We start from the raw sequence: 26,973 nt of genomic DNA on the forward strand, positions 1-26,973 counted from the left end.
ATTAGGTTCATCGATAATTATGTAAAATACTAACTTTTTTTTAATAGGTCGATACTTCCAAACCAGTTTTTTTTTAACCTAAAACAACTCCTAATTGGCCTATTTATTTAACATTAGATTCACAGAAAATGTAGTTTTTTACAAATTAAACAGTATTAAAGCAATTTTTACTCGTTACGGGTACGAAAACACCGAATGCAAAGCGTTTAAAGGACCCGATGGTTCCATATTCAATGCGCTTACGATTGGTATTTAATGAGAGAATTCTTCAAATTTATTCCGTTTTTTTAAAAGAAAATTGTAGAAATGATTCTAAAAATACTCTAGAATGGTAACAAAACAGGATCCAATAAATCAATCATCGAGTGGATATCGACGTTTGTTTATTAGTAATAGAATTTTAGTTGTTTCTAGTAGGGTCAATAAAGATTGGATGTTGATTCATTCGAGGTGAGGTCAAAAGTCAAGAGACGAACAGATGGGAAGTAATTTGTCCATATTTACGATGTCTGACGACACAGTAGAGGCCCTCGGACCATATCTGACTTGCGTGGTTACTTATAAATTCGATAATGTATGGGACCGTAACCAGGCCAAACATTGAATTTGATTAATCTAGAAAAGAATAAATCCAATTGATTGGTTTCTCGTGTAGTTAAAGGTAAGGCATTAGTGAAAATATATGCCAAGGAAAGTATAATTTATTCCAATGTAATGTTTAAAAGTACACAAAGATTCTGGGATTTTTTAAAAGGTCAAATTGATGTTTCTTTTAAGAATAGTTTTTCGATCCTAAACTGGTTTATAAATGTGAAATTTTAATAAATTTATTTATCGTATTTAGCATCATTTTCCCGTATCCTTGACTAAAATTTCCAAGTTTTTGCTAAACTTTCATAGCTACAACAACAGAATTTCCATGCTTATTTCCTTCAAAAATGTTCACGCTAATTATAATTACTCTACACGGTCTATTTTAAAGTTTTAATCATAATTTAAACTACATTCTTGTGCAGATCTAACTTATTTATGTACCGTACATAAATAAAGATACATTATGACAAAATTTATCCTTTAAGCACAACTTATAACGTATACAAGCATCATTTTCCTGACATCAAAGGCTAAGTATCTATTTTTTCCTCTAGGCTTATATACTTTATTACAACCATATATTATAAAATATTTTACATTTTTTTTTATCTTTAAAAACTGCTTTTTATTACAATTTATAATTACAAATCTGATATTTTAAACGGTAAAATTCTTTATTGATGCGTGACTCGAAGACGTAAGTTGAAAAGTGAAGCTGTCCAATGCGTGACAATATTAAATGTATATACCTAAACGTTTGTTTGTTTTGGTTACTTTCATTAGTCGAACTTATGCTTTTCTGCTGGAATTAATCTCATTCCATTGATTATGTGAAAGTAGATCCATTTTAATATTTGATAAGTCGCTTCTATACATAACTACTCACTCATACAGTCCATTATATCTATGTCAAAACTATCTTCTACTTGATTAGATATGCTCCTAACATGTTTCTGCTTTCATATATTTTGATATATTTATTGTTCAAACAATCGATACAATGGATTGTCTATCGTATATGAGTCCTCGGGGGTTGTACATATTTTAGTAAGAGGTATCGAGGGAGTTTTTATTCTACTAATTAAATTACTAACATACATAAACAGTTTTACCTATTTCCTTAATCAAAAACATAAATTATGATTTAACCACACGTATTAAAAATCGAAAATTTTCCCTATTAATTATAAAACTGCGGAGATAAACTTGAAATTTCCAGTTATTTTAACGAATTTTTAAGCGTAAAAATTGTTTTTAAGTCGGTTGAGCATTTATAAATCACGTTTTTAATACGTTTAATCGGTTTTATACGCGGGAAATTGTAAAAATGTGCGATGATGTGGAGTATTCTTAGTGTAAGTGATGTCGAATTTCGCTTTAAATTTCGCATTTTTGAGTAATTTCTACTAATTTTTAAGTTAAAAATACACTTTTAAAACTATCTAAACACTCGGTAAAATCATATTTTAACGAATTTAATTGTTTTTATTACCGAGAAATTTATAAAAATATAGATAATTTGGCCATATTCTCGATACGTATAACACGGGATACGCTTAATATTCCGTTACTTTTTAAATAATTTTAACTAATTAACAATTTGTAAAATAATTTTAAATGTATTAAAACGTTTCGAAATAGATTTAATTGGTTTTAAGGAAGAGAAAATGACAAAAATATACGTCAATGTATCGTCGAGTGGACGTGCGATTTATAAATCATATTTAAAAGTGTAATAAATAAAAATAAAAATTGTATATTTTCTTTCAAGTTTTTACATTTATAAAATACTTTAATTACTAGTTTACGAAGTTTATTTAAGTCAGAATAAGAAGATAAAGTGTAGGATATAACAATAATTCATTGGATAAATGAACTATCGATAGCAATTATAGGCTGTAAGTAACGTTATCGAGATGCGTAGTTAATTATATTTTACTTGGATAATATCTACCTTGGAACATTTGGAACGATAATTAACCTATCCTTCACATTTCTTCATATCTCACACTAACGATTAAATATCATTTTATTAACCTTAAGGCTATTATCATACCATATCAAATATATATTACGTTGGAAGTAGGAAAAATAACACATTCTAACGAGACGTATGGCTGTTAAAAGGAAGCATTTTAGTGCCATTCTTGACATAAATGGATATTCCTTGCAATTATATTGACTAATTCATTCTAATCTTTGTCTCCAATTATCTTTTATCGTCTTCATTTATCATCTGATATTTTTTTCCTGTAGTTTTTTGGTAACGTTACATCATTTAGCTCTTATTTAATTATTTTTCTGTTAAGGCACTGATTTAATTTCAACATTTTCAATCATTTTAACTTCATTTTATGCACATTTATGCACTACAAAGCTTGAAAGTAGTGCTTAGACTATTGGCTAGAATACATTCGAAATTATGTAAATACTGTAATGGCTGACAGTAGAATGATTCTATATGGCTCTAAATACTTGAAAGTAGTTTAAAAAATATAATTTTTTAATGATAATATCATTAAACAGTGATTAAAATCGCTCCTTTGCTTTGTATATCACCGTAGAGTAACATGGTCAATGCTCCCCGGATTTTCACCTTAATAATGAATTAATATAAGGAAAATGTATATATAATTATATATTTTTGTTAAAAATATGCTGTTTATATAATTTATAAATTAATTTCTTTTTATAATTTAACCGAATATTTTGCTGGTACCAGGCGTAAACCTTATCATATAGGCCTATTCCTAATGCTTAATTAACCTACAAACATTACGTTTCTAATGTTATTTTATAATATTTTATACAGTTTGTATCGTTTAAAAACACCCTAAAGTAATTTAATTTCGATTTTAATTAGTTAATTAATTAAAAAATGGATTTAAAAAATTATACCAGACATTATTTACATAAAAATTATCGCCAGTTCGAAGGTTTAACGTTAAAAATATTCGTATAATAACGGTTAAAAAAACTTGATTTAGTAATTCTAAAGGTCAGTCGAATTTAATTTAATGAGTAACGCTAATATTAATTACAATTAAAATCACATAAATCTTCAGTAACGTAATTAAAAGTTCGAACGAGTTTTAAATACGTTAAAAATAAAATTCCGGAATTAAAAAAAAAAAAAAATTATTGCCTCAAGTTATTAAGGCTACGAATGACTGATCTTTAAGCAAAAATTCAAATGTGATTAAGGCTACAACGAAATTAATTTATTTTTAAACATAATTAAGATTAATTTCGGCTCTTAATCGCAATTAAGCTCTATAAAATTTAACTCCAGAATTGTATTTCGATTCAGAAAGGATGCAGTTGATTAAGGCTATACCTAATAAGGTTTTAAGCACGTTACAGCCTTTTAATTACATTTAATAGATAGTTAAACTCTAAATATGTAAGAAATTAATAAAGTTTTATGTCGTAAAAACAACGTGCAACTCTAGGATTTTTTAAATTTATTCCATAATTTAGGCAAAGATGCATCGTATAATTGATTTAAGACTATATTTAAACGAATTTAGCAAAGATTTAATCATAATTAAGCCTTAAATTTGTAATTAAATAGCATAATTTTAAATGAATATAACAAAGGTTTAAACGTAATTAAGGCTCCTATAGAGCCTTAAACAGTTGTAAGCTTAGTTAAAGGAAGAAGTTTTTAAAAAAAAAAGACCGGAAATTTCGCTTCGTGAACGACATTTAAATGACAATTCCCATTCATAAAGTAGCCTGAACAAGGTTAACATCGTATAAAATCTTTAAAGGAATTGCTCGAATCATTGAAAATAGGCAATTAATAAAAACGTTAAAAACCATTTCATCTAATAGGTCTACTGATAAAAGCAGGTTCTTTTCTTTTATTTTATTTTATTTCTTGTTTTGCCAATCGATCTAAACCTTCGACCAATTTATAGGCCCAATCAAGAATGAAAAATTATTATCTTTAGAATTTTTAAGGCCCCCAAGCCTTTAGATAAACTATACCAATTAGTAGAAACGAACGTAGATCAGGGCCTGACGTATATTAGGTGTGGCAACAAGGACGTTAGAGCTCCAAATTTATCCGCATTTAATCTAGTTTATATGTAGTTTTCTAGAGAATTTTTTTTCTCTAGAATAAATGCTGTAACTGCAACAATTTGACAGGTGTTCGGCGGTGGCTTTAAATTTAACAGAGCATAACGTTATTGGATCCTGTGGGAAAGTAACTAATAAGAAAAAAATAAATAAAAATGGCTAATTTTATCCGTTAGGAGTGTATTTTTGGAGGTTAAACCTCTAAAATTTCGTCGCTAAACCCTTCGCACATAAAGGATAATCGCCGTAAGGTTATAAAAACTTAATAAGTAAATGACTTCTGTATAGGTTTTTTTAATGTAAAAAATATGATTATATTTTGGTAAAATAACATTAAAATATTTTCTAAAATATTAACAAGAGTTGATAGATTGTTTATTGAACAATAGAATCATTATCACGGTCATTATCTACCCCTTTTTTTTGGGGGGAATTTTTCATCATTTGAAAGGCACGCGATTGATAAATTAATTGGTTATACGGTAATTTCAATTTATTAAAATTAAAATTAATGAGATATTCTAGAATTTCTGGTTATTTTTTTACAAAAATCATTGTAGAATTTTATGAAAAAATAGCCTCATAAATCTTCTCATACAGTAACTATACATACGCATATATTTTAATTACGAGCGAATTTATAAACAATTACTCCTTCGAGAGATAAAGGGAAAGATTTTTAGAAGTTAAGCTATAAAAAGTATGATTTTTACAGATATTTTAGAATTTTATAGAAGCTAGAAGAGATGAAACTTTAGGAATGGATGCTAACTCCTCCGCATCATCTCCTAAAGTAGCATCACTTAAAATGGATAAAAATGGAATAATAATAATAAAAAAAAACTATAAAAATAAACTAAAAACGTTTTAAAATAAACCGAATTAAATATAATTCATAAATAAATATAAAAAAAATAACGAATAAATTAAGCAAAGAATCGAATTTATGCCTCCGAAGAGAGAAGAAGATTAATCAAAATTAATGAAATTAATGCCATTAGTTCTAATAGTTTAAAGTAATTAAAATTCAAGAATCGTTTTAATTCAGTGGAAAACATCATAATTAAAGGCATAAATGTCAAAGAAAAATGCTATCATAAAAATTTAAATAACGCAATCACGATTATCTCGTAAGACGAACTGACATTTTAATGTTTTTTTTGGGAGGGAGAGAGGGTTTTTTGTTGCTATTGAAGCAAAAGATATTGTTACGAAGGTAGTTCTAAGGGTCTAAATTCCATTATAAGTAATTACTCATCTACATCTCAATATTTGCATTCTGTATATATTCTTTTATAGTGGGTTGTTTAACATATGAATGTAACAAAAGGGAAGCATTCGAATGCCCCAAGCGATAAGTTAATGGTAACAAAATAATTATTATTGTCCCAATGTTTTCATTGCGTGCATACTTTTTCCTTCCCGATTATTCTAGATATTTCTTACTTTAATTACGATTAAGAATCATAAACTTTGACTACGTTCCAAACAATACGAAACGTCGCTAATGGACGACGAGAATCGATTCGCTTTATTCATAGGGGGGGGAACGTAATTAATTATCACATTTATCCTTCGTAGAAGAGTTAATTGTATTCCTAATTCCCTTAATTAATTCGAGAATCATCGATTAATATATAAGTTTCGAGTTAGAAGAAAGGTGGGTTAGCCTAAATGCAATAAAGATCCGTAGGTCTGTAGGGAGATTGTTCCTATGTTTACTCATTAGTTGGAGGTTTAGATAATTATTTTATGCCCTAAGGATCGTGTTTAGATTGTCCTCGGTGATAGGAAACGAAAATTTCAAAATCGTTTCCTATGTTTTCTATCGATCGATGATTTAATTGTGTTTAGGAAGATTAAAATTGGTCGTTAGAATTAGCATTTTAGGTGACAAATAAACAGCAGAGAAATTAAACCTTATCGTAGGGTCGATCGCTTGTTTTTATTGTTCTAAAGGTTGAAGTTAGATAAGAATCAGTTTATTAATTTTTCTTTAAGGTTAAAATACACGTTTAATTGAGTTAAAGTGTCATTTTGTCAGCTCGAATTTTGATGCAGTAAAGTTAATTTAGAGCCGAAAATTTGTGGTTCCTAGTAAAAAGGAAAAAAAATATATATATATAATTAAATTAAAATAATTAAATTACATAAAAATTAATAAAAGGAAAAATATTTAATTAGGGACGAGAATGCAATTATCGACATTAATTGCATAATAACGATTGGATACTTTAATTTGGCAATTAAATATTGATGCAAAAACCGTAGAAAAATCAATAAAAATTTGGTAAATGGCATTGGAATTTGCATATTTAAAAGGTGCCTGTTAGTACGTCTTACTTAGTGTTAATGGAAGCGCGAGAGTTCAATCAGTAAGCAGCAATAATAGGAAAGACATAAATGTTTGGGGGTTATTGTGCGTATTTAGTAAGCGGGCACCCCGTTATAACGCTATTCCTCCATTATTTAATTCAACAGGTGAAACGCAGAAGGATATTTCGGGTTAAGTGGCGGTCCGACAACTAACTGGTACCGCTCAGCGGTCGCACGTCGTCAGCATATGTCAGACACGCAAACACGCACACAGCCAGTAGTAGGTAGAGCGGTGAGATGTAACCCGCAGGGCAAGCAAGCTCGACTTGTGCTTGCTCTAAATCTCCAGTCACAGAGACTCGGATCATCAGCGCGACTTTTCCTACTCGCTAGTCTACTCCATGGCAAAAGCCAATGATCGTCGAGTACTTAAGTCTAATCGCTGATGAAAATTAACACCGCACGTCTACTGACAGTTGCACTTTATTCTTCTTCGTATAGGACTCCGAGTCTAAAGATCTATCAGAGATCGCGGCAGGCAGGGGTGGTATGAGGCACAACCCTTGTCCTACCTGGCCGTCAAGGTAAAGGAGAGAAACCCCAATAGGAGAATTTTGATGGACTTGAGCGTCCCGAAACGTCCCAGCTCACCGGCCGATCAACTTCGTCCAAATATAGGACTATCGTACACTTCGTCGGCGGGTCCTGTATCGACTGTTCCCTCTGTTGGAGGAACACCGGCTGCTCCCATTCCGGCCATGGTACACTTTCCTCACGCAGCTGCTCCCACTACCGTATCTCCTCAAAGACCACCCGAAATGTTAGCCAATGATTCACCCTCCTTCTCCTGCAACGTCTCTACGGGGCTTCTACCAGGTAAGTTTCTTCTCTACCGTATCGTTAACTCTAACACCCCATTTAAATAATATTTAAGCTACTCTCTCCCATTAATAATTGATCCGCTTAATCGATAACGCCTCTGACTTCGGCTCCCTTTCGGTCACGGACTTTTGGGAATTGTTCTAAACTAATTAAACCCCTCTCGTAAATGTTTAATTCCTTATTAATTTTTTATGCGCACGACATTTAAATCTAACTAGTCCTTTACGTGTTATTTAACTCCTTACCGTTTAAAGTACCGATAACTCCATCCAAATTATATTTTAAATCAATTAATAATCGAGATTTACCACGCAAAATCACCGCCGACGTATATTAAAATTGCATTTTTCAACCTAAACAATTACGAATAATAACTCAATTGTGGAAGTCGGGAATTCAATTTTTATAAAATAAATTTAACACGTAAAAAACCCCTTCTCGATCATCGGAATTTTAATATTAACCTTATCAGAAATTATTATTATTGATATGAAAAATGTCCACGAATAAAAATGAAACCATTTTTTTATCTCTCTCTCTCTCTTAAAACTTAGTCGAATGAATGCCTTAGGCCTATGCAGTTGAGCATCGCTTTTTACTAGAACGATTTGTTTTTACTTTTCTGGCCTCTAGCAATTTTTACCTGTAATTGCTATTATTCTTACTTTCTTCAGAAGTGCAAAGAAAAGCAAAATTGTTTCTAGAGACACTCCGCAAGCAAATGATTAATTTAAAAAAATACCCATCTCTCTCTCTCTTCGCTCGTTTTACAAATGATCGCATACAAATATATAGATTAAACAATGAATAGTTATAATTTTGTGTAGTTTAAACGATCGCCATGATAATAAAATTAGTTTAGACCATTGGATAATTTATTGTATAAACCTTCATTTATTAATAGAGCGAGAATTGTATGTAAATGCGATCGGTTTGACGTTTAAAAACAAAAAAAAAAAAGGGAGTAAAGACGTTTCGGATTTTAATAATTCTTCTTGGTATTTTAATTGTTTGTTTGTCAATGCGTTATGACAGGAATACAATTATATACACAGTTATTAATAGTTTAAATCACTTTAAAGGTCTCTCTCTCTTATTTAAACTAGTTATAGCCTAACTTTTAACGAATGTCAAGCAGAAGTAGCTGTAAATAATGTAAAAATATAGAAAATTTTTACATAATATTGTATTAAAACCTTTGTAAATAGGACAATACAAGCGACCTTGCAGAATTATATATACGATCGCATGAATTGTTTAAAACGTATGCCTACCGTGTGCGAGTTGTAAGCATTAGATCTATCGTATATAGAGGCACGAACGTCGAAACTTTTCTAAGTTACAAAATAATAAATGAAACGTTACTTATATATGAAAACAAAAAACCTAACAAACTTATTTGATAATTCATGAGGAGCGGGTCTAATTTTCCACTACTCGATAATCGTTCCTTATTTATTATTAAAATTCTACATCGATTTTCGTTAAAGTGTTTCTAAACAAACCAACGTGAAAATTCCATCCCAAGTAGAATTTCTTTTTATGAAATTAGCGTATGAAAATCAGTTATAGAAACACCAAACTAAAACAATATATATATATATATAATACGAAGTGCCTTGAACAGATTATTCTTGGGTGTGACTCATCGAGGAAAGAGTAAATACGAGCATTATTTTGGTCGTATGTGGCAGAAATAATTAATATTTATGGAATTTTTCGAAAAGAATTACATAAATGACGAAGTGTAAAGATTAAAACTGTATAATTATATAATTTTTCATACTATAAAGCACTTTATACTCGGCCAATTTCAGAAGCCGGAGATACGCGTATCGTTAGAACAATAGCATATTTTTTGACGTGAAAATGTGGAAAAATCAGGTTAATGTTTAAGTTAATTAACCCACTACAAGGCATTGCTATCAATTAAACTGTTGCAGCGTAACACAATGAAGTAGAAAGAACGTTAGTGTCGAGTGAAATTGTAGTGGCGGGGGTTTTAAATATAACCTTATAATATAACGGTAAAAATGTCGAATGCCGTATTTATCATAAAAACAACAACAATAGAAATTTCCTGTCTATTTTACAGCTCAATAAGACGTCAAGGGGCCGAAGGCTGTTATCCGTTTCTCAAACGTCATCGGATGACGTTCTGAGGGTGTGGCCAACTTAACCAAAATCGACTTCCCAGTAGGAGGTCCACGTCCAAACTGTCACATCTTATTATGGTATGTTCAGTAGGTCATTGTCCCATTCGCATCCCTTAACGGAAACGAATTCATCCGAGATGAAGTTGAAAAGATGGAGAAAAACACAGAGAGACACGCATAAAAAGGGGGGGGGGAGAATGTACGGAAAAATGGCCGAAAACGATAGTTATTATGCATAAAATAATTACTTTTCTATTATTTTAAAAAGCAGTTTTAATAGTGATAGATGTATAAGCTACTAATCATTCTACTTTGTCCTAGTTGTCGGTCAACTCGGTGGTCTTAATTCACCTTATGTCGCCTGGATGGCGGACAAGCTCGCATAATTAATCCAGTTTCACTTTTTCGGTTCCATCCCATCCATCTTCAAAAAGTCAGAATGGCGTCAAGAGATAGATTTTTAGATTGTTTAGATAGTCATTATACCGGCTTTACGCTAATAACTTTACCTGTAAAAATTATATATATATATATATATTATAATGATTATAATGAAAGCTCGACCTTGTTACTCGCGAAATAGTCAAAAAGTTATGGAATAATAAACGAATTTTGTAATTCTTAGAAGTGTTTGGATTGTTAAGTAACTATTTCTTGAGTTGGCAATTAAGTTTAACGTTAGAGATCTTAAGCCGGAGGTGAGAATGAATAGAAGTTTGTCGAATGGTTGATCATGTGTTGTTATCTACCTTTTCCGATCGGGAATAGGTGCAGTCGGTTTGTTCACATTAACAATAGTTGGGTGCAAGGTTACCCTCTTACATCGTCCTTGATAGTGAAAGCTTCAATCGTCCTAATTATCACGTCCTTGTCGATTCTTTTTGTTGATATCGCATTCGCCTACTGACCTAAGAGTGCTCATACGTTTTTAATCCAGTAGTAATGTTACAAAGCGCAGTTTATGATCCGCTTCACAATACAAATTTTTAATTAAACACTAGTTATAAAAGTGACTCACGGTTGTCGACTTCTCACGCGGTGCCGTATGTGTTTTATACCGTCCCTCGACTCGTTAGATAGGGAGAAGAGGTCCTGGATTTACAAGGGAGGGGGAAGCGACACAGACTGGAATAAATGCTAAAAGCAAGAGCAGAATCTTATCTCTAAAACCCTTTAATCAATGACTAGATGCAGCACACAGTCTGCTCAACACTGGCTAGTCCGCACTAGTTCTTAATTACAGGGGCGAGCGAGGAGTTTTGGAAACTGGTTTCGGCACAGTTGTATCAAAGATCTATAAAACTCGGTCCGAGTCTAGCATCGGCGCCGGAATCCCATCCGGCCCCAGTTGTGTCTCTCGATCCCAGCCGTTAAACAATCATGTCGTTAGCTTCCGAAGATTCGTAAGGCAGTTTATGACTTACATGAACTTAATTTGTAACCACCATACTTTAGAGTAGCTTCCAATGCGATAAGCGGCAATCCTTCACCCGCTATAAAACTCTAAATAAATTGTATACCTTAACAATTGTAAGAATTTTCAAACTAGTAAAATTCTATTGCCCCGGGCTACGAAACGTTCGAATTAATTTAATATTTTAACGTAACAACACCCGTACACGACACCGATTGTTTTCCGACTACGAATTTTTTTTTTCTTTTTTTTGGTGTATCGCCGTAATAAATTCCCGACTGGATTATTGTTCGAATTTCCTTAATAGCTTAATCAAATAGAGACTTTAAAGACAATCGAACTGTATAAAGAGCAATTGATCTATCGTGTTTCCAATCTGACCCAAGGCTAGCGATTGTTTATACTCGAAACACCATTTGTAAGAGTGAAGTGAATCTCTTGTGTGTGTTTGTACTCGAAGCACGATGCGAGAGGGGGGTTCCATCTCGTCACAGGAACCACTGGTTTGTTGAGTTCATGTAGTCCGATGGTTTTTGTGACATTCTTCCTTCGTTCTTGATTAGGTCTGTAATTACAAATCCACGGCCCGTCCTCTTGTTGTCTTCCCTTCTACGATGAGTGCTGTTTTTTCTTCTGTCTCCTGCTATACACCTTCAATTAGATCGAGGTCGTTGTCCCGTCTTCTTTCTTGATTTCGTGTTTCGAACAACAGCTCTTTTTCTCTATACCTCTATAATGATCTTGATTAATACAGATATCGATTGCTCGCATCCACACCATTTTGACACTTTACCAAGCAATTAATAAACAAAATCTTAATTTAAAATAATGTAAAATGAAACGTTCTAATTAAAGAAAAACTTATTTTTTTAACTATTAAAAATTTAAAAGCGTTAAATTACGATAAAGGCTGACAGGAACGAGTTTCATAAATGTATAAAAATAAATTCTTCGCTATTAATTTAAAGTTATCATAATAATTTCCAGACTATTTCCCTATCAGATTTTAAAGATATATATTATATATATCTTACAGATAGTTTTTATAATAGAAATATATATATATATATATTTTTTTTTTTTCTTATTATTATTATTTTTCATCCTCATCTTCGAACGTCTCGCGTGAGCATCATCATTCAGAAGAAGACGACTAGACTTCGGAAATGTACCATTCAAACATCTTTAACTACTGTAATATCAGCATTATCAACAGGTTAGATATTACGTAAGGATGGACAGACAGAAAAATATATATATAAAAAAACCCCACTCTTTGATTTCCGGAGGCTTTTAAGCGAGGGCAAAATAGGGTTTGGCTCTTGCAATTGCACCATTAATCCTTTCCAGACTATGCAGTCCTGGCGTAATCTTCCTAAGAGATCTTAAGTCCCGGGGGTGGTCTTGTCCCCATCATTTAAATATAATGATGACTTCTACTCTTCTAAACTACAGGAGTATTGGGTACTTCATTCCGTCACATCTGTCTGTTTAAATACAAATAAATAGAATATCTGGTATATACGACCTAACACCCGATAGCAATTAATAATTGGGTAGTTTGTGGCTTTAAAGAGTCACTTCGTTTGTCCATTGGCGTCAAATTTTATGAATTCCATCGAGTGTTGCCAATCTACATTAAGAAATTACATAAGAATCGAGCTGCAAACTGTCGAAAGTGCTGTTTTAGTGTAAGTAATGATTACCTGTAGACAAGGGGGACGTATGCAAATGGAAGCGGTCACAATCTTGCAACGTAAGCAATTCGCATGCGATGGCCCCGCGAATCAAAGATTCAAACAATGCTTTGGGGATGGGCGTATTGACATTCCTTTTGTATTCTCTATACGTTATTATCACGCAATTTTTCACTGCAGAAAGTAGAATTAGAGAAACTTCCAGCAGTACTAAGAAGAACAGCAGAAGAGCTAATAAAATTGATGAGATATTAAGAAAAATCATCGGATTCAACGTGGGATCTTGAAATCTTTTCGAGTTAAGGCCTCTTATCCGCAGACCAAAAATGTCGTCGCGTGAGAGAGAATACTTTCACAACCCTCTCCTATCATGGCACGACAACTACGGATATGTTGCCTAATCATAGGGCAAACATACGACCCGAGGGTTCGGACAGGCATCCTTACACTCGTCTAGATGTTTTTAGAAGTATTTGTAATGGAAGTTTTAACGCGTCAAGGTTAAGAGAATTTTATGGAAATGATCCCCGAAGTAGAAAGAGAATCCCGATCGCTTCTTTAGTATTTAAGAACAAACAGGGGATTAAAGAATCAATACGTGCACTTCGAAGTGTACTAATTAGTCTATAATTATATTAATTTTTCCGTTGAGAGAGTTAGACAAATCTCTTTACCTTAACGTAATGATTATTTTGATTTGAGATATCCGGTTATTACTCGAACGGATATCCTTAACAGCTCGTTGTAATCTTTTGTAATTCAAAAAAAAGAAGCAAAATAACCTAAAAAAACCATTCAGAAATTAAAGAAATCCACGACAAAGTATTCACTCGAAGGTTATTTTTTCTTTGTTTCCTCAAACTGGATCCTATCTTGCCTTCAAGGTACGAACTAAGGATGCGGAAGGGGAATACAAACGTCAGGATTTTTTGAACATTTTCAATACATTTAATTCTTTCTAGTATTATAATTGGAATCTCCTCTAAGCCAGTTTCTATCGGATTTTCTATTTTCCAAATGGTAAAAATAACCCATGGCTTATTATAGGTTTTAAAAAATGGAGATTCCGTCAGCGAGTGAAGAAGAGGGGTTGTTATACCCAAAGGCCTTAAGAGGCTTCGATAATTAAGTTCACCCCTCTTTAGGCCTTTAGCCAAAGGAGCCGATTTTAGTGTTTTATATATATATTTATAGACTTTTACGGTAGTGAAGATGATTTAGAAACTCTACGAGATAGTTAGAGGTGAAGAGATTGTGTGGATTTTATAAAATTTAGAACGGGTCTTCACGATATTTTAAAATTTTGTAAGGAGAACAGGTCTAGAAACACGTAAACATTTATAGAAGTGAAAAGATAGTAAAATATCCCCAAACAAAGGTAAATCCTCTGTACAACTGTATCAAAAGAGACATAATTGCTCTTCTGTAACATCTTGAGGCGAGTTTCAGAGAGAAGAAATGACTGTAAATTATCTAAAAAAAACCGTTAAAATCTTAAATTTCCAAGTGTAAAAATCATTGAGTTGAATTAAATCAACTCTTTTCAATCGAACAAAACTAATTATAAGGTGAAATTTTAGTAGTTCTAACTTTGTCCACGCTTCAAAGCCCGATATTGTTATTCAATGAAGTGAAGAAGGGGGGCAAAGTTTAATGCAAAAGTTAGTCAACCGTTTTGATTTAACTCAGTAAAGAATCAATAAAACTAAACAAGATGAGATTTAATTAATTAAGTCCAATATCGGTTCATTGTCTTATCTGTCGTCGGTTTAGTCACTTCACTTTCGACTCCTTTCTTCCAATTCATCATTGTTGCAGCCATTGTTTATTGTAGTGGGAAGGGCGTAGACTTCATATTTTATTTACTGAAAGCAATAACAATGAAAGCGATAAAATTCCAAAATTTCTTCTATGTTACATTCTCATTAAATCTTACCAAAGATAAACTATAGATTACTATCGAGGATGGTCATAAAACCGTTTAATTTTTTATTTTATTTTTCTACTTGTTCAGATAATTAATTAAATAATAAAAAAATATTGATATATATAGCTTTAAATGTTAAAATTTTCTTTAAAATTTAGGTAGCCTGAGCCCTTTATATTTAAATTCGAGATTAGGAGATTCGTTGCCACCACCTCCTCCGAGGATCCTTCCTGATTTTTCGCCCTACGGTTTGAGGCCTTACGATTTTGCACGGCATCTTCTATCATCTCAAACGACAGTTAACAAGATTCTTGGTAAGTATATAACCGATTAAACCCCTAAAAATCATATCAAAAGGCACCCCCTCCTCTACGTCCTTCCAACGTTCGTTTCTATGACGTTTCCCCCCCCCTCTTCTTAGATCTTCGTGCCTATAATTTTTGTTATAACAAGTAACAATAGCATTATAAATAAATATTGGATCCTTGAAGCTTAGCCAAATGCTCGAGCAATTATTCCTTTTTATGTTACCCTCAGGTAATTTCATAATTGAGCAGGCCTAATGAAAAAAACAACGTGTATATGTGTGTGTGTGTGTGTGTGCGCGCGCCATTTGCAAGGTTGTATTAATGTATAAAAATAATATAAAAATAACCTGTGTATAAAGAATTTAAAGTTCTGTAACCTTGAAATCCGAGTTGCACAATGTTAATTCGATTAATTCATACTAATTGAGTAGACCGGTTTAGATCCTTTGATAAAATGAGAATAAATACAACCATTAATTTAGACAATTTTTTAACGATTATATGAAACGTTATAACGAAGTGTTTTCGTGAATTTTGCCACATTTAATCACATTAAAATACATTTAAATATAATTAAAGAGGAATTTTACATTTAATCCGTATTTATATGCAAAAATTCCTGCGAGTACCCTCTTGCATATTCAATGGCTCGTGTATCTTAAATCGCTCACTTTGGTATGAAAATAAGTAAAAATTGTCTCCCCCTTTAATCACGTCGAGTTAGATAAGAAGAATATTTGATTTAATGGTGAGAATTTTGCAAAAAAAAAGAAGAAAAATAATAAGTGGACGAGGGAGCAAAATCAACCACTCAACCACCTGTTACGTCTGCTATTAATGGCGAGTGTATGACAACCACCACCGAAATCGTCTGGTGATAGGGGTGGAGATGCACACTAGATGCCACCTGCTTCAGGGGAGACAGAATACTGATCCCTCCAAGGCCAAGATAGCCTAAAATTACGGACGATGCTGACTGCTTCAATGTGCCATTGGGCACTCTTCGGCTCATTGCGCGAGAAAATTGTCACTAAACAGGTCTTAATACGTTCACTTTGACAGCGAGAGAAAATAGATTTGAAATTTTAAACGTAATCTTTCTTTCTAGGACGTTATTATTTCGATTCAGGAAGAGGAAGAGGGATTTTTCAAAATTGTTTTTTTATGTTATCATTTCTTTAAGAACCTAACAATAGATGATTATGTTTAGTTGTTCGAGTTTCTTTTGACGATATATCTATAAGTTACTCCCAACTTTATGACTCCATATAGAGAAAAATACGAAATTTATGCATTGTTACGCTACATTTACCTATTTATCTGTCTCCAAAATCCGTATAACGAGCTCTAAAGTTAAGATTCTTAAACACTGTTAGGTACCAGTTTAACTTTCTTCTACCTGCCAAATTATCTTTCGGGTGACAGAACTATGTTTAAATTTTCAAACACGACTCCAACATACGTCAAATGGCCAGGTAGACGTGAACAAGTAACCGTTGTTAGAACCAGATTTACTGTTTACAGATACAGTATCGAGATAATGTCTCTGCTAGCGATCAAACGTCATTGAGCTATTTACTTTAAAACCCCGCATTTAACGATCTGTCAGAGATGGGGGAGAAAGAGATTTCACTCGAAAGATGCTAAAATTTCATACCGTTAGGCTGAAAAAAAAAGAATACCAGAAAGATAGCGCAATGCACCTGTCACGTATGTTGTAAGCGATACTAGAATGCGATAATTACCAGTAAGAGTAGACGCGTGTACGAAAATTAACCCCTCCGAGATACGTGGCAAAGAGATTATATAAAAATAAAATATAAAAAAATTGTCCCAATCTCTTCCATTGTCTTCACTTTGCGTTGACATACCAAACTTCCTCCCATCTGCACGTTCCCGATCACAGCAACCATGTTAATCATAGAGTTGTGAGTAAGCAGACTGGTATCTAGCAATCCCCTGCAGTCACATAGTTCGTTAATTTTCGCTGTCTTATCACTGTTAGACCGTAGAGGCCTAACTAATTAATGACTTCACATAGAACAGTACCAAGGGGTGGATAAAAACGGTTGTCTAGTGTACCCACTCTCAATTTTTTTCCACTTCATCTCTAATCACTGTGTACTCTTGTACGATTCTTCTAAGGATTCTGATTTACATATCGTTATTATGTATTTTTTTTTTCTTATACCATATAACAGATCCCCGTTGATGAATTTAGAAGGGGGTTTAGAAGGGGCGTATCCATTTCGAAATTAGTCGCGTGAAGCCAAAAAAAAATAAAAAATAAAAATTCTCCCCTCTAAGAAATAGGCTCCAGCACTTCAGGAAATTAACAGTGAAATCTCATTTAGTAACCCTTTAATTTTCTCATATCTACTGTATTAAACGATGCGAATCCAATTTTTTCTCATTTTAATTCATGTTCGAGAGGTGTGATTATGGAGATTTTTCTACTTCGACCCCCCTTTCGTAATTAAAACTAAGTTGTTCATCAATTAAGTACGGTGTAACAATATCATTTTTAATTAACTTTCTCGTATATGATGATGATGATGATGATGATGTCGGGGACTTGAAAAAAGAAATGCCACAAAAACCAATGAAATTCGCGATTGTTAACAAAAATTTACATTAAATTTCAATTAAATTTTTGGCACATTAACCTTGAATTTTTCTCTTCCACACCTCGATATAATGCTAATTTTTTTTTTTTTTTTCATATTATTGAACTTTTTATGTTCCTTACTCGAAATAATCAAATATTATTAAATATAATATAGGTCGATATTATGAAACTGGATCGTTACGACCGGGAATCATCGGAGGAAGCAAACCAAAAGTTGCCACTCCTGTCGTTGTATCAAAGATCGAACAGTATAAACGGGAAAATCCTACCATATTCGCTTGGGAAATTCGCGAACGACTCATTTCTGAAGGTAAGACGTTCCTAAATTTCTATTTTGTTATATTTACGATGCTAAATTCGTTGAAAAAATCATCATTTGTTCCATTTGTAATCGATACTTTAGCGCTTGAGAGTTTAAATTTCAGCTTTTTTTTCTACTCGCGAACTTTTTCTACGCTTATTTTTTTGATAGATTGAAAAAAATGGAATATTTTGCACATTTTTTTCAACATTTAACTCGTTTCCTGCATAAAATTTCCATACGTTGAAGGGAAAAAAAGTATAGTTTTTAACCTGGCGATGTTAACGTATATCTAACGATTTTTTAAAATCAATTATAATATATAAACATTATTTAATCTATAAAATAATATTTTAATTAAATAATTTTAATATTTATATAATATTTTCCCATAAAAGGTATTAAATCCACCCATATATGAGGTGTTTTTTTTTTTTTTTTGAAGAATCGATTATTCTGCTATAGAATCGTGCATTTATACGAGTTTTTAAAGTGGAATTTCGAATATATTATTATATTTAAATGATTAAAATTCTTCGAATAAAGGTCTAAATAGCATTTTAAGAACGTGAAAGAAATTTTTCTACAAGTTAAATCATTTGTGAACCGAAACGAGAGGCCACACATACACCAAATGGCATTCTAATTGCTGTTGCATAATTCAAATCTTCTTTCATTATTTTTATTCTCTTATTCTACAAACAAATTAAGAATATATCTACAATCTTCCTGATCTTTATCGCCAAAATATACGCCGATAAATATCTTATAACTCTAACGTATCTACAGCTAATTTCTTGGAATTGTTTCCAAACACTACGGTACTATTTACCGTTATAATTTCCAAAAACAAAAGGAAAATTCACTTATAATTCATTACAAAAATGTAATTTATTAAGTCTAGATATTAATTCACCTGTCCTAATTATGAAAAAATCTCTCCCGTCTACACGTATAAGGATACGGATGTGTGTGTTCAAGGTATGGCGGGGGTGCAACTGTGTGTCTTAACATAGTCTCTCCTTCGTTAGTGGGTTTCGTTAATTATAAACGAACGAGATTGCCTTTCGCTCCGTTAACTTCTGTCTGTACAGTAAGAAATCTCTTAATTAACGTTAGAAGCTCTAAGGTCTCCATAAATTTTCTCAACGATACGAAGACCTATGCGAGTGTTGCGTGTAGCTCACCTCCTTATAACATTTTAAGTGGTCACGGAGAAGTCTTTTTAATGGCCGTTTCTAAAAGCCCAACCTCGGTCCTCCCGACTTCTAATTAGAAGAATGTAGACTTTCTACAGAATGCGGTTGGCCAGCAGGTGTTAAAGGCCATCTTCGCGTTTGACTACTCGTTTTTTTTTTCCTTCTATTTTCTCCCCTCTTCTACTTTAAACCTATACAAACTTATATACGAGGCTTTCCCCTTTCCCCGAAACTAGAAACACGAATTTTTAACTTAAATTAACGAGTTATTTTGATAGGACCGTGCCTTAAAACTCGTCGTAGACTTTGGCATTAAGCTATATTTATAATAAAGTCGTTCAATTATCCAACACCTCTGCATTTCTTAGACCCTGTGCAGTGAAGCAAACTGTCCATAAACAAACATTAGTAAAGGTACCTTTGACAGGGTAATGTCAGTGACACGTAATGCCTGGGGTGAGGTTCGACTATCTGATCCTGTGCACGGAAGCTCGACACGGATTGCATGTTAACAGTGACAAATCGTAGATACGAGGCTGTACTGATTAGTGGTCCTGTTTAATGCCATTAGACTGACCGACGGCTACTTTTATGCCTTTTTCTAATGTACAAATTCTAATCAGATATCTCGAAACAGCATTTTTTCCTCCTCTTCTCCTCTCCTTCCCTATTAACTAAGAAAGGAACGAAAATTAATAAAATTGAACCTCGTTAAGATAACAAAAATCTTAAATTTCGTTCTTAAAAAAACACCTGTTTTTTTTAATAAAATAGATTAAAATTTTAACTTTGGAAGGATTTTTTTCACCTTTCGAACGTTGAAATTTGCGTTAAATCTAAATTTATGACCCCTTTTAAGATATGAAACTGGCGTAATGAATTTAGTCTTCAGGGATGTTTTAATATTTAGGAATTTCCCTAAAGGGGACTTTTCACTCGGAGATAATTTTCCTTCCAGTAAATTTATTACACATAAAAATCATTTAAGTTATGAATACAACATTAAGTGTGCTTCTTTAACTTTGATCATCTTTATTAATTGTAAGTAAGTAATGATGATGGGACATCGTTATTCGCTAAAGAACAAATTTAGAACATGTCTGAGGACATAATTTAATAAGAAACACTATTAGAACTAAGAAAACAAGCCTGAAACATAGGTAAGAACAGAGTTAAGTGTTAGTAACGTTAGTATGAAGTAAGTCAAGACATTGAGAACAAGATAAAAGCATAATATAGCATGCTAAGAGTATAATTTACTATTTTCCTGTATAAAATTCCATTAAGAAAGCGCGAGAGCGGCACCACTTGGATTGGGGCCACATTGGTTGTTTTTTTTTAAAGTGAAACCGAAATTTTTCGAATAAATTTAGAAAGGAACGTCAGAAAATTCTCGTCGAACATCCCTCGACTTGTTATCAGCCATTTTCAAGTGGCTATTAACGAGAAAGTATGTTAAATCTGTAGCAAATGTAGCGATGCGTATTGCTAACCATCATGGCTGCGATAATACGATAACATCAGCTCGCTGCCGTCATCTACTAATGGGCTAGATAGACATAATCATTGCTCACGCTCGACCTTTTTATATGTATAGCAGTTTGTAATGGGCTAGGTCAGGTCTTGGAATCAAGACGTACACCCGCAGGCTCTTATCAAAGCGGTCAGATCTCTCTCTCTCTCTTCTCTCCTACTCACTAACTGCAGAGGCTCTTAAGGATTTAGATATCACGTTGCTAACTTGTAAATGGCCCAATGTCTTAACACGAAATCATCACATTTGTAATCCACAAAGGAGGTTGGATGGGCCGTAACCTACTTCTGACGTGTAGAATAATTGCAAATTGAGATCTTCATGAATCTTGTAATTTGAAGGATTATAAGTTGTAAAAATATCAATAAATTGAAGGAGTTTAAACGTTGTTTTTTTTTTCCGCAGAATAACTCAATTATTTAAAATTAATTCGGGGATTTTTTACAGAAATTTTTTTTTCTTGCTCCCGATCCGCGAGAGAGATAAGAAAATCGCTGCATAAACTAGCGATTTTCTTATCGTTTTTTTAACGTTTATATTGAGATATTTTTCACTTTTTTTGAATTTTTTAAAAATTTTAGAAGCCAAAAAACGCATTAAAGTAATGTTTTTCGAGGTCGTTTATGAAGATAAACCAAAAGAATCTTCGAAAAAAAACTGTCTAGAGAAGCTAAGAATGCCACAATTTATGCAAAAATTTGAAAGATTAGATAAACTCTACTTACTATTTAATATTTTACGTGTTAAAGATGATAAAAATATAATATTTAAACTCAAAATAAGGCACGAAAACCGACGAGACTAATACAAAAGAAAAGCCTTTTTTATGGAAAAACGGTTCAATTTTCAAGCTTTATTTTGCTAATTTATTATAATTTTACTTGACCTTTATTTTTCTAGACAAGCAAAGACACGAAAAATTTATTTTTCGAACTCGTAATCAAGAAGGAAAAAGTTAAACCCCCCCCAAAAAAACACTGTTTTACAGACTGTAAAATTAGAGTCTCCGTTGCCTCTATTAAAGCATTACGTTATTGCATTTCTTAAGTAGAACATTATCCGTCAATAAAAACAGAAAATGCACACCAAACACCGGAAACATTTAGTGTTGTAGACCATTCTTTTTCACCTGGGAGCTATCATTTCCCTGCGCACCACTAATTCCATTCTCTAAACTGAAGACACGCGACATCTTTCACTATTTACATTGCGTGACCAGTAATTTGCGGAAATCCTCTTTGAAATTTTCTATTTTCAAACTTTTCAGACACGTTTCCGTTGTCCAGACACCGTAACGATCTTTGATATCATCACCTTTAACTAGGAAAGAAAGAAAAAGAAGAATAGAATGAAAGAAAAAAGAGCATCACGAGTTGAACACACGTGTGTATAGGATCTTTCTGCTTTTTCCTACCCTTCTAGTAGGAAGGTAGACAAAGGAGTTAATCGTGTTTCTTTGTATTCGCAATTTCCTGTGTTTACTCTATTGTTAGTCTTCAAAAAAAGAGGGGGAAAAAACCTCTAAAAATGGCTCCAATTTTAATCATCCTCTTACGCATTTAACTTCCTTCAATTGTGTATAAAACACGTGATAACTGGGAAGAGGAGGAGGTTATCCGTGAGAAATTCGGTTATCTTCTTTAACAAATTAATACAGGGGGATATTTTTAGTGCCGTTAATAACCGAATCTCATTTAAATGCTCGCAGATGACGGGTCTTTTAAATAGCCTAATTTGCATAAATAAGCTGTATTTATTTTTTTAAAATGCTAGCGTACGAATGAATAGAGATAAAGAATGATTATAAAACAATTGCAAGGAGAAGAAAAGTTAGTTGGACAGACCACACTGCAAGTTAATGCAAAGTCGTGATGTCTGTCTGAGTTATGCACCAGTTTGCATAAATAACAAACGTTAAAATACGTCTACGTGCATAAATTTAAGCAATAACGAGGTCTTTAAGATAATAACATACGACATTTTGTATTCCGATGAGTATTATAATACGTATCTATCGACGAGTCGGTTAGAATGGAGTCATGTGCACTAGAGGTGCTCGATCTCCCCCCTTCTTCTCGTCTGTTGCTGGTGACAAATACTTGCGGTATGTGAATAGAGCCCCGAAGCTAAGCCACGAGGGAAGAAAGCCGTTTGGCGATGACAAATTAGACAGGGGAGGAGGCCTGAGAGGGGTTAGTTCGGCGGTTCTAATCTCTGCGCGCGGCACTCGGTGAGTAATTAGGCGATTAAAATATTTGTCAGAGCCACAGAATGCAGGGTTACTAAGTTGGCATAGGTCATCATCATCATCATCATCTATGCAGGAATATTATCTAGGATTGAGTTCTGTTCGACAGTTAAAAGATGGAGAGGTTTAGAGAAGGGTAACAGAAGCGAGTTCAGACGGTCGATTGCCCTGAGTCATTCATTTGTGTCTAGGTTTTCTTTTAAGATAATTAATCAACGAGGTAATATTTATAGGGTTGACACGGTTATGAATTCGTAACCACTCATTGAATCGATCTGCATCTATATTAAGAGGGGGCGAGTTTTAAGTTTGGATCTAAGTCCCGTTCGAATCATTGTTAGAGTCAAGTTATCAGAATAAAATAGAGTTTTCACACACTGTAATCATATAATAAGATGAATAGAAGTTAGAAATCCAAATCTCACCCCGCATCAAAGCTTTATTCTTCAAAAAAAGAGGGAATAAAAACGGTTAAATGTGCCATTTCTAGAAGAGTAAATCTTTGGATAATGATTAGGAAAAAAAAACATATATATGTGTATAATAATAATAAAACGGCGATTATCTCGGTACGGTTGACAGCAACCGCACCTCAATCCCATAATAACCGCAATATTAAGTTGTAAAGCAAGGCTCAACACCTGCAAATGGCCACTTCACCTGTTAAACTAGAAACAGATATCTCATCTGAGCCTCGGGACACGATAACTCTAGCAAATTTCTTGGCGGTTACAAAACTAGTGATTATGTTTATCCATGCGGAGGAGGTAGAAGATTTCGGCAGCATTCGGATGGCATCCGGATCAAACTCCCTAATACGACTTTCAAAAAATTCACGTAGTTTAGTTATTGGAGGGGAGGAAGTTGTGCAAGTAGGTGTAATTACTTGTTGCCTACAGCTCTTTGCCTGCCATGTGCCAGTCTAGGAGGTAACCGAGCCGTAGTAGGTGAAAAAACTGGCGGTTTATTGTGTAGTTTGACGGGTGCCAGTAACGCCCACAGTATACATAATCCACGATTATTGCCACTAATGGCTACCGAGCCAGCGGAAGTTGCATCGTTCTACCTGTGCAATTTCCCTATTCTCATGCATAAGATGATGCCCGTAATCATACGTTACGTTGCTAGAAAATATGTATGTAAAGAACCATTAAGAAGTCGAATTTATGTTTGGAGCAAACACTTTTCTCTTAAACTGTGGTTTGGGAGAAGTTAAAATAGGGTTTTTCTGATTTAAATTTCTACGCTAGGCCTATATTTATTTTGTATTTTCACTAACATCACTCTATTACTTGTAGAATTATTGAAAATTTCAAGTAATGTACCGAACATGTATTTTAACGCGAGCTTATGGAACCGTTGAGATTTCTTTTTGATAAATAAACCGTTAATAAATCTATTAATGTTGATTTTTTTGAATAATGAGCTGAAGTTATTTGTTGTACAAGGGTTAAAGTACCATTTTAGTAAAAAAAACCTCGTTTAAATTATGTTTAATCGCATTGCAAAGAGCACTTTCAGAATTCCTCAACCATGCAGAGACAAAGAACTTTGTAGACAAATTACGATCTTCTTTTTAAACTCGTTCGCATTAGAATTCGTTTTTTATTAAGCACTTCTCATAATTCCATAGTAGAGATTCTGCTTGTGACATAATTTAGTAATGTTTTTCTTATTGTAGAATGATTCATCAACCAAGCAAGATCTTATTGTTAGAATGCGAAGCGCATCAATGAATGGATCATTTCATTATTTTAGACTATTGAAAATGATCTTAAATGGTTTATTATCACGTGATAATCGTATCTTTTTTTACTCAATGTATCGAAAATCTATATCACTTAACAATATAAGACACGATCGAAGCAAAATTTCCCGAATTGATATTGACGAGTCCATGAGAGATTTTCGCATGGAATTCAGATACTTTTGTGCGTATTGAGAGGATTAATTGTATTATAAGTTATTGTGTTTAGATTTTTAAAATGGCACCACTTAATGACGCTAAATATTCAATTATTTTCAGGTGTATGCACCAACAGCACGGCTCCGAGCGTGAGTTCTATCAATAGAATCCTAAGAAATCGAGCAGCCGAGAGGGCGGCTGCCGAATTTGCTCGAGCAGCAGGATACGGAATGTATCATCCTTACGCAGCAGCTTTTCCTTGGGGTGCAGCAGCAGCGGCAGCAACGCCCCATCTGTGGCCACCGTTCTCTGGGCCTCAACTGCCTACAGGTGCAACGCCCGATCCTGCAACTTTAGCGGTGATGACGCCGCTCCGTGACCACAGACAATCCGGTAAGAGCAAAAAAATTTCTCGTCCTCACTCTTAAAAAATAATAAATAAATAAATAAATAATATAAAATAGAATCATCGCGCCACGCGGGCATTTACCATTCGACCACGTGTATCTGACTGGATGCAGGTTGATGCCCGGGAGGAGGAAGGATTTTAATGACCCAAGAAGATAAAAATTTAATTCCGATAGCCTACAGTAACTTAGTAAACCACTTTAAAGATATATACTTTGATAAAAATAAGAAGTATCTCTTTAATATTTATACTTAATCTGTGCTTTTCCCCATAAATTGCATCGGAAACGAGTCGGAAAAATATGAATAATTTAAGGGATTCAACCAAAAATTAGGCTATTGCAGGGTCTATAATAAAAGCAGCTGCCTATCGACTAAAGTTCAACACAGCCTTTATAACTAAATAACGACTGTAACAAAATCGAACGGGAATCTTCGTTATCGCCATGGTAACTTATTGTATCATTTGGAAAATGGGGGAAGGGATGATTATTAGTCATTTCGTGGCTGTCTGTAGTCGAGTCTGATACATACCCACATGATGTAGATGTTTTAATCACGCTTTCTACGATTTTTTCTGCTTCTTTGATCGATCCAATCGATATTTTTCGTATCATATACTCGAGCGTTGAAAATAATTCTGTAAAATTAACTGTGATTTTTATCGATATTTTTGAAAATACAATTGAAACTTTCAAAAAAGTTGCAAGAAGTAGCTATAAAAGTCTTCATTTTTAATAAAGAAATTACGATTTTTGTTCACAGTGATATAAAAAAATCACTGTACACCCGTGTTGTGTCGATCACCCCGTGCAGAAAATACCGCAAAAATAAATATTTTGAGCACTCATAATTGTGTTTTCGGATTCAGAAACGTTAAAAAAACGTACCCGAACCCCGTATAACGTTAATAAACATCATAAACGAACTGCAGAATTATTTAAATAACCATTTCAACGACAATAAAAGAGAAAGTTGATAACTCAATTTTCAAACTACTTTACTATGCTAATTGCCTAATTATTAAAAGAATGCTATTACAGTAACAAAGACCAGGAACTAAACCGAAACTTCCCCTTTTTATATTTATATAATCACGTATATATAAATTATAAACGATCCGGAATCATATTTTAACTCTCCGCTCCTAAAAAAAAAGAAGAGAACAAGCGAAAGGAACAATAGTTTTTAGGTATAGGAAGGTCACAATTCCCAGATGATGAACACTATAAAAGAGTGGATTCACATCGAATGTTCTATTCATAAAACCATGTTTACACATGCTCGATCTGTGATGAAAGCCTGTATTGTGTTTGTTACCAAGCTGAATCGTGTGGGCCCATTGGTTACGACGAGTGAGGGGTGGAG

The 26,973-nt window shown here is 33.3% G+C and overlaps 1 protein-coding gene across 4 annotated transcripts in view; it reads left to right on the forward strand.

Moving 5' to 3' along the window:
- LOC136980006 (paired box protein Pax-6-like) overlaps positions 1 to 26,973 on the forward strand; it is a 62,371-nt gene that overhangs the window by 30,835 nt on the left and 4,563 nt on the right. For all 4 annotated transcript variants that reach the window (XM_067276030.1, XM_067276032.1, XM_067276029.1 and 1 more), the window contains 4 exons: positions 7,498 to 7,872; positions 15,231 to 15,386; positions 18,164 to 18,319; positions 25,318 to 25,590. In XM_067276030.1, coding sequence (XP_067132131.1) covers positions 7,614 to 7,872; positions 15,231 to 15,386; positions 18,164 to 18,319; positions 25,318 to 25,590 — 844 coding nt within the window. In that variant the 5' untranslated portion in view covers positions 7,498 to 7,613. The remainder of the gene's footprint in view (positions 1 to 7,497; positions 7,873 to 15,230; positions 15,387 to 18,163; positions 18,320 to 25,317; positions 25,591 to 26,973) is intronic.

Source organism: Centruroides vittatus, unplaced genomic scaffold (genome assembly GCF_030686945.1).
Source record: "Centruroides vittatus isolate TY-2023 unplaced genomic scaffold, ASM3068694v2 contig_658, whole genome shotgun sequence".
In the NCBI taxonomy this organism is placed as follows: domain Eukaryota; kingdom Metazoa; phylum Arthropoda; class Arachnida; order Scorpiones; family Buthidae; genus Centruroides; species Centruroides vittatus.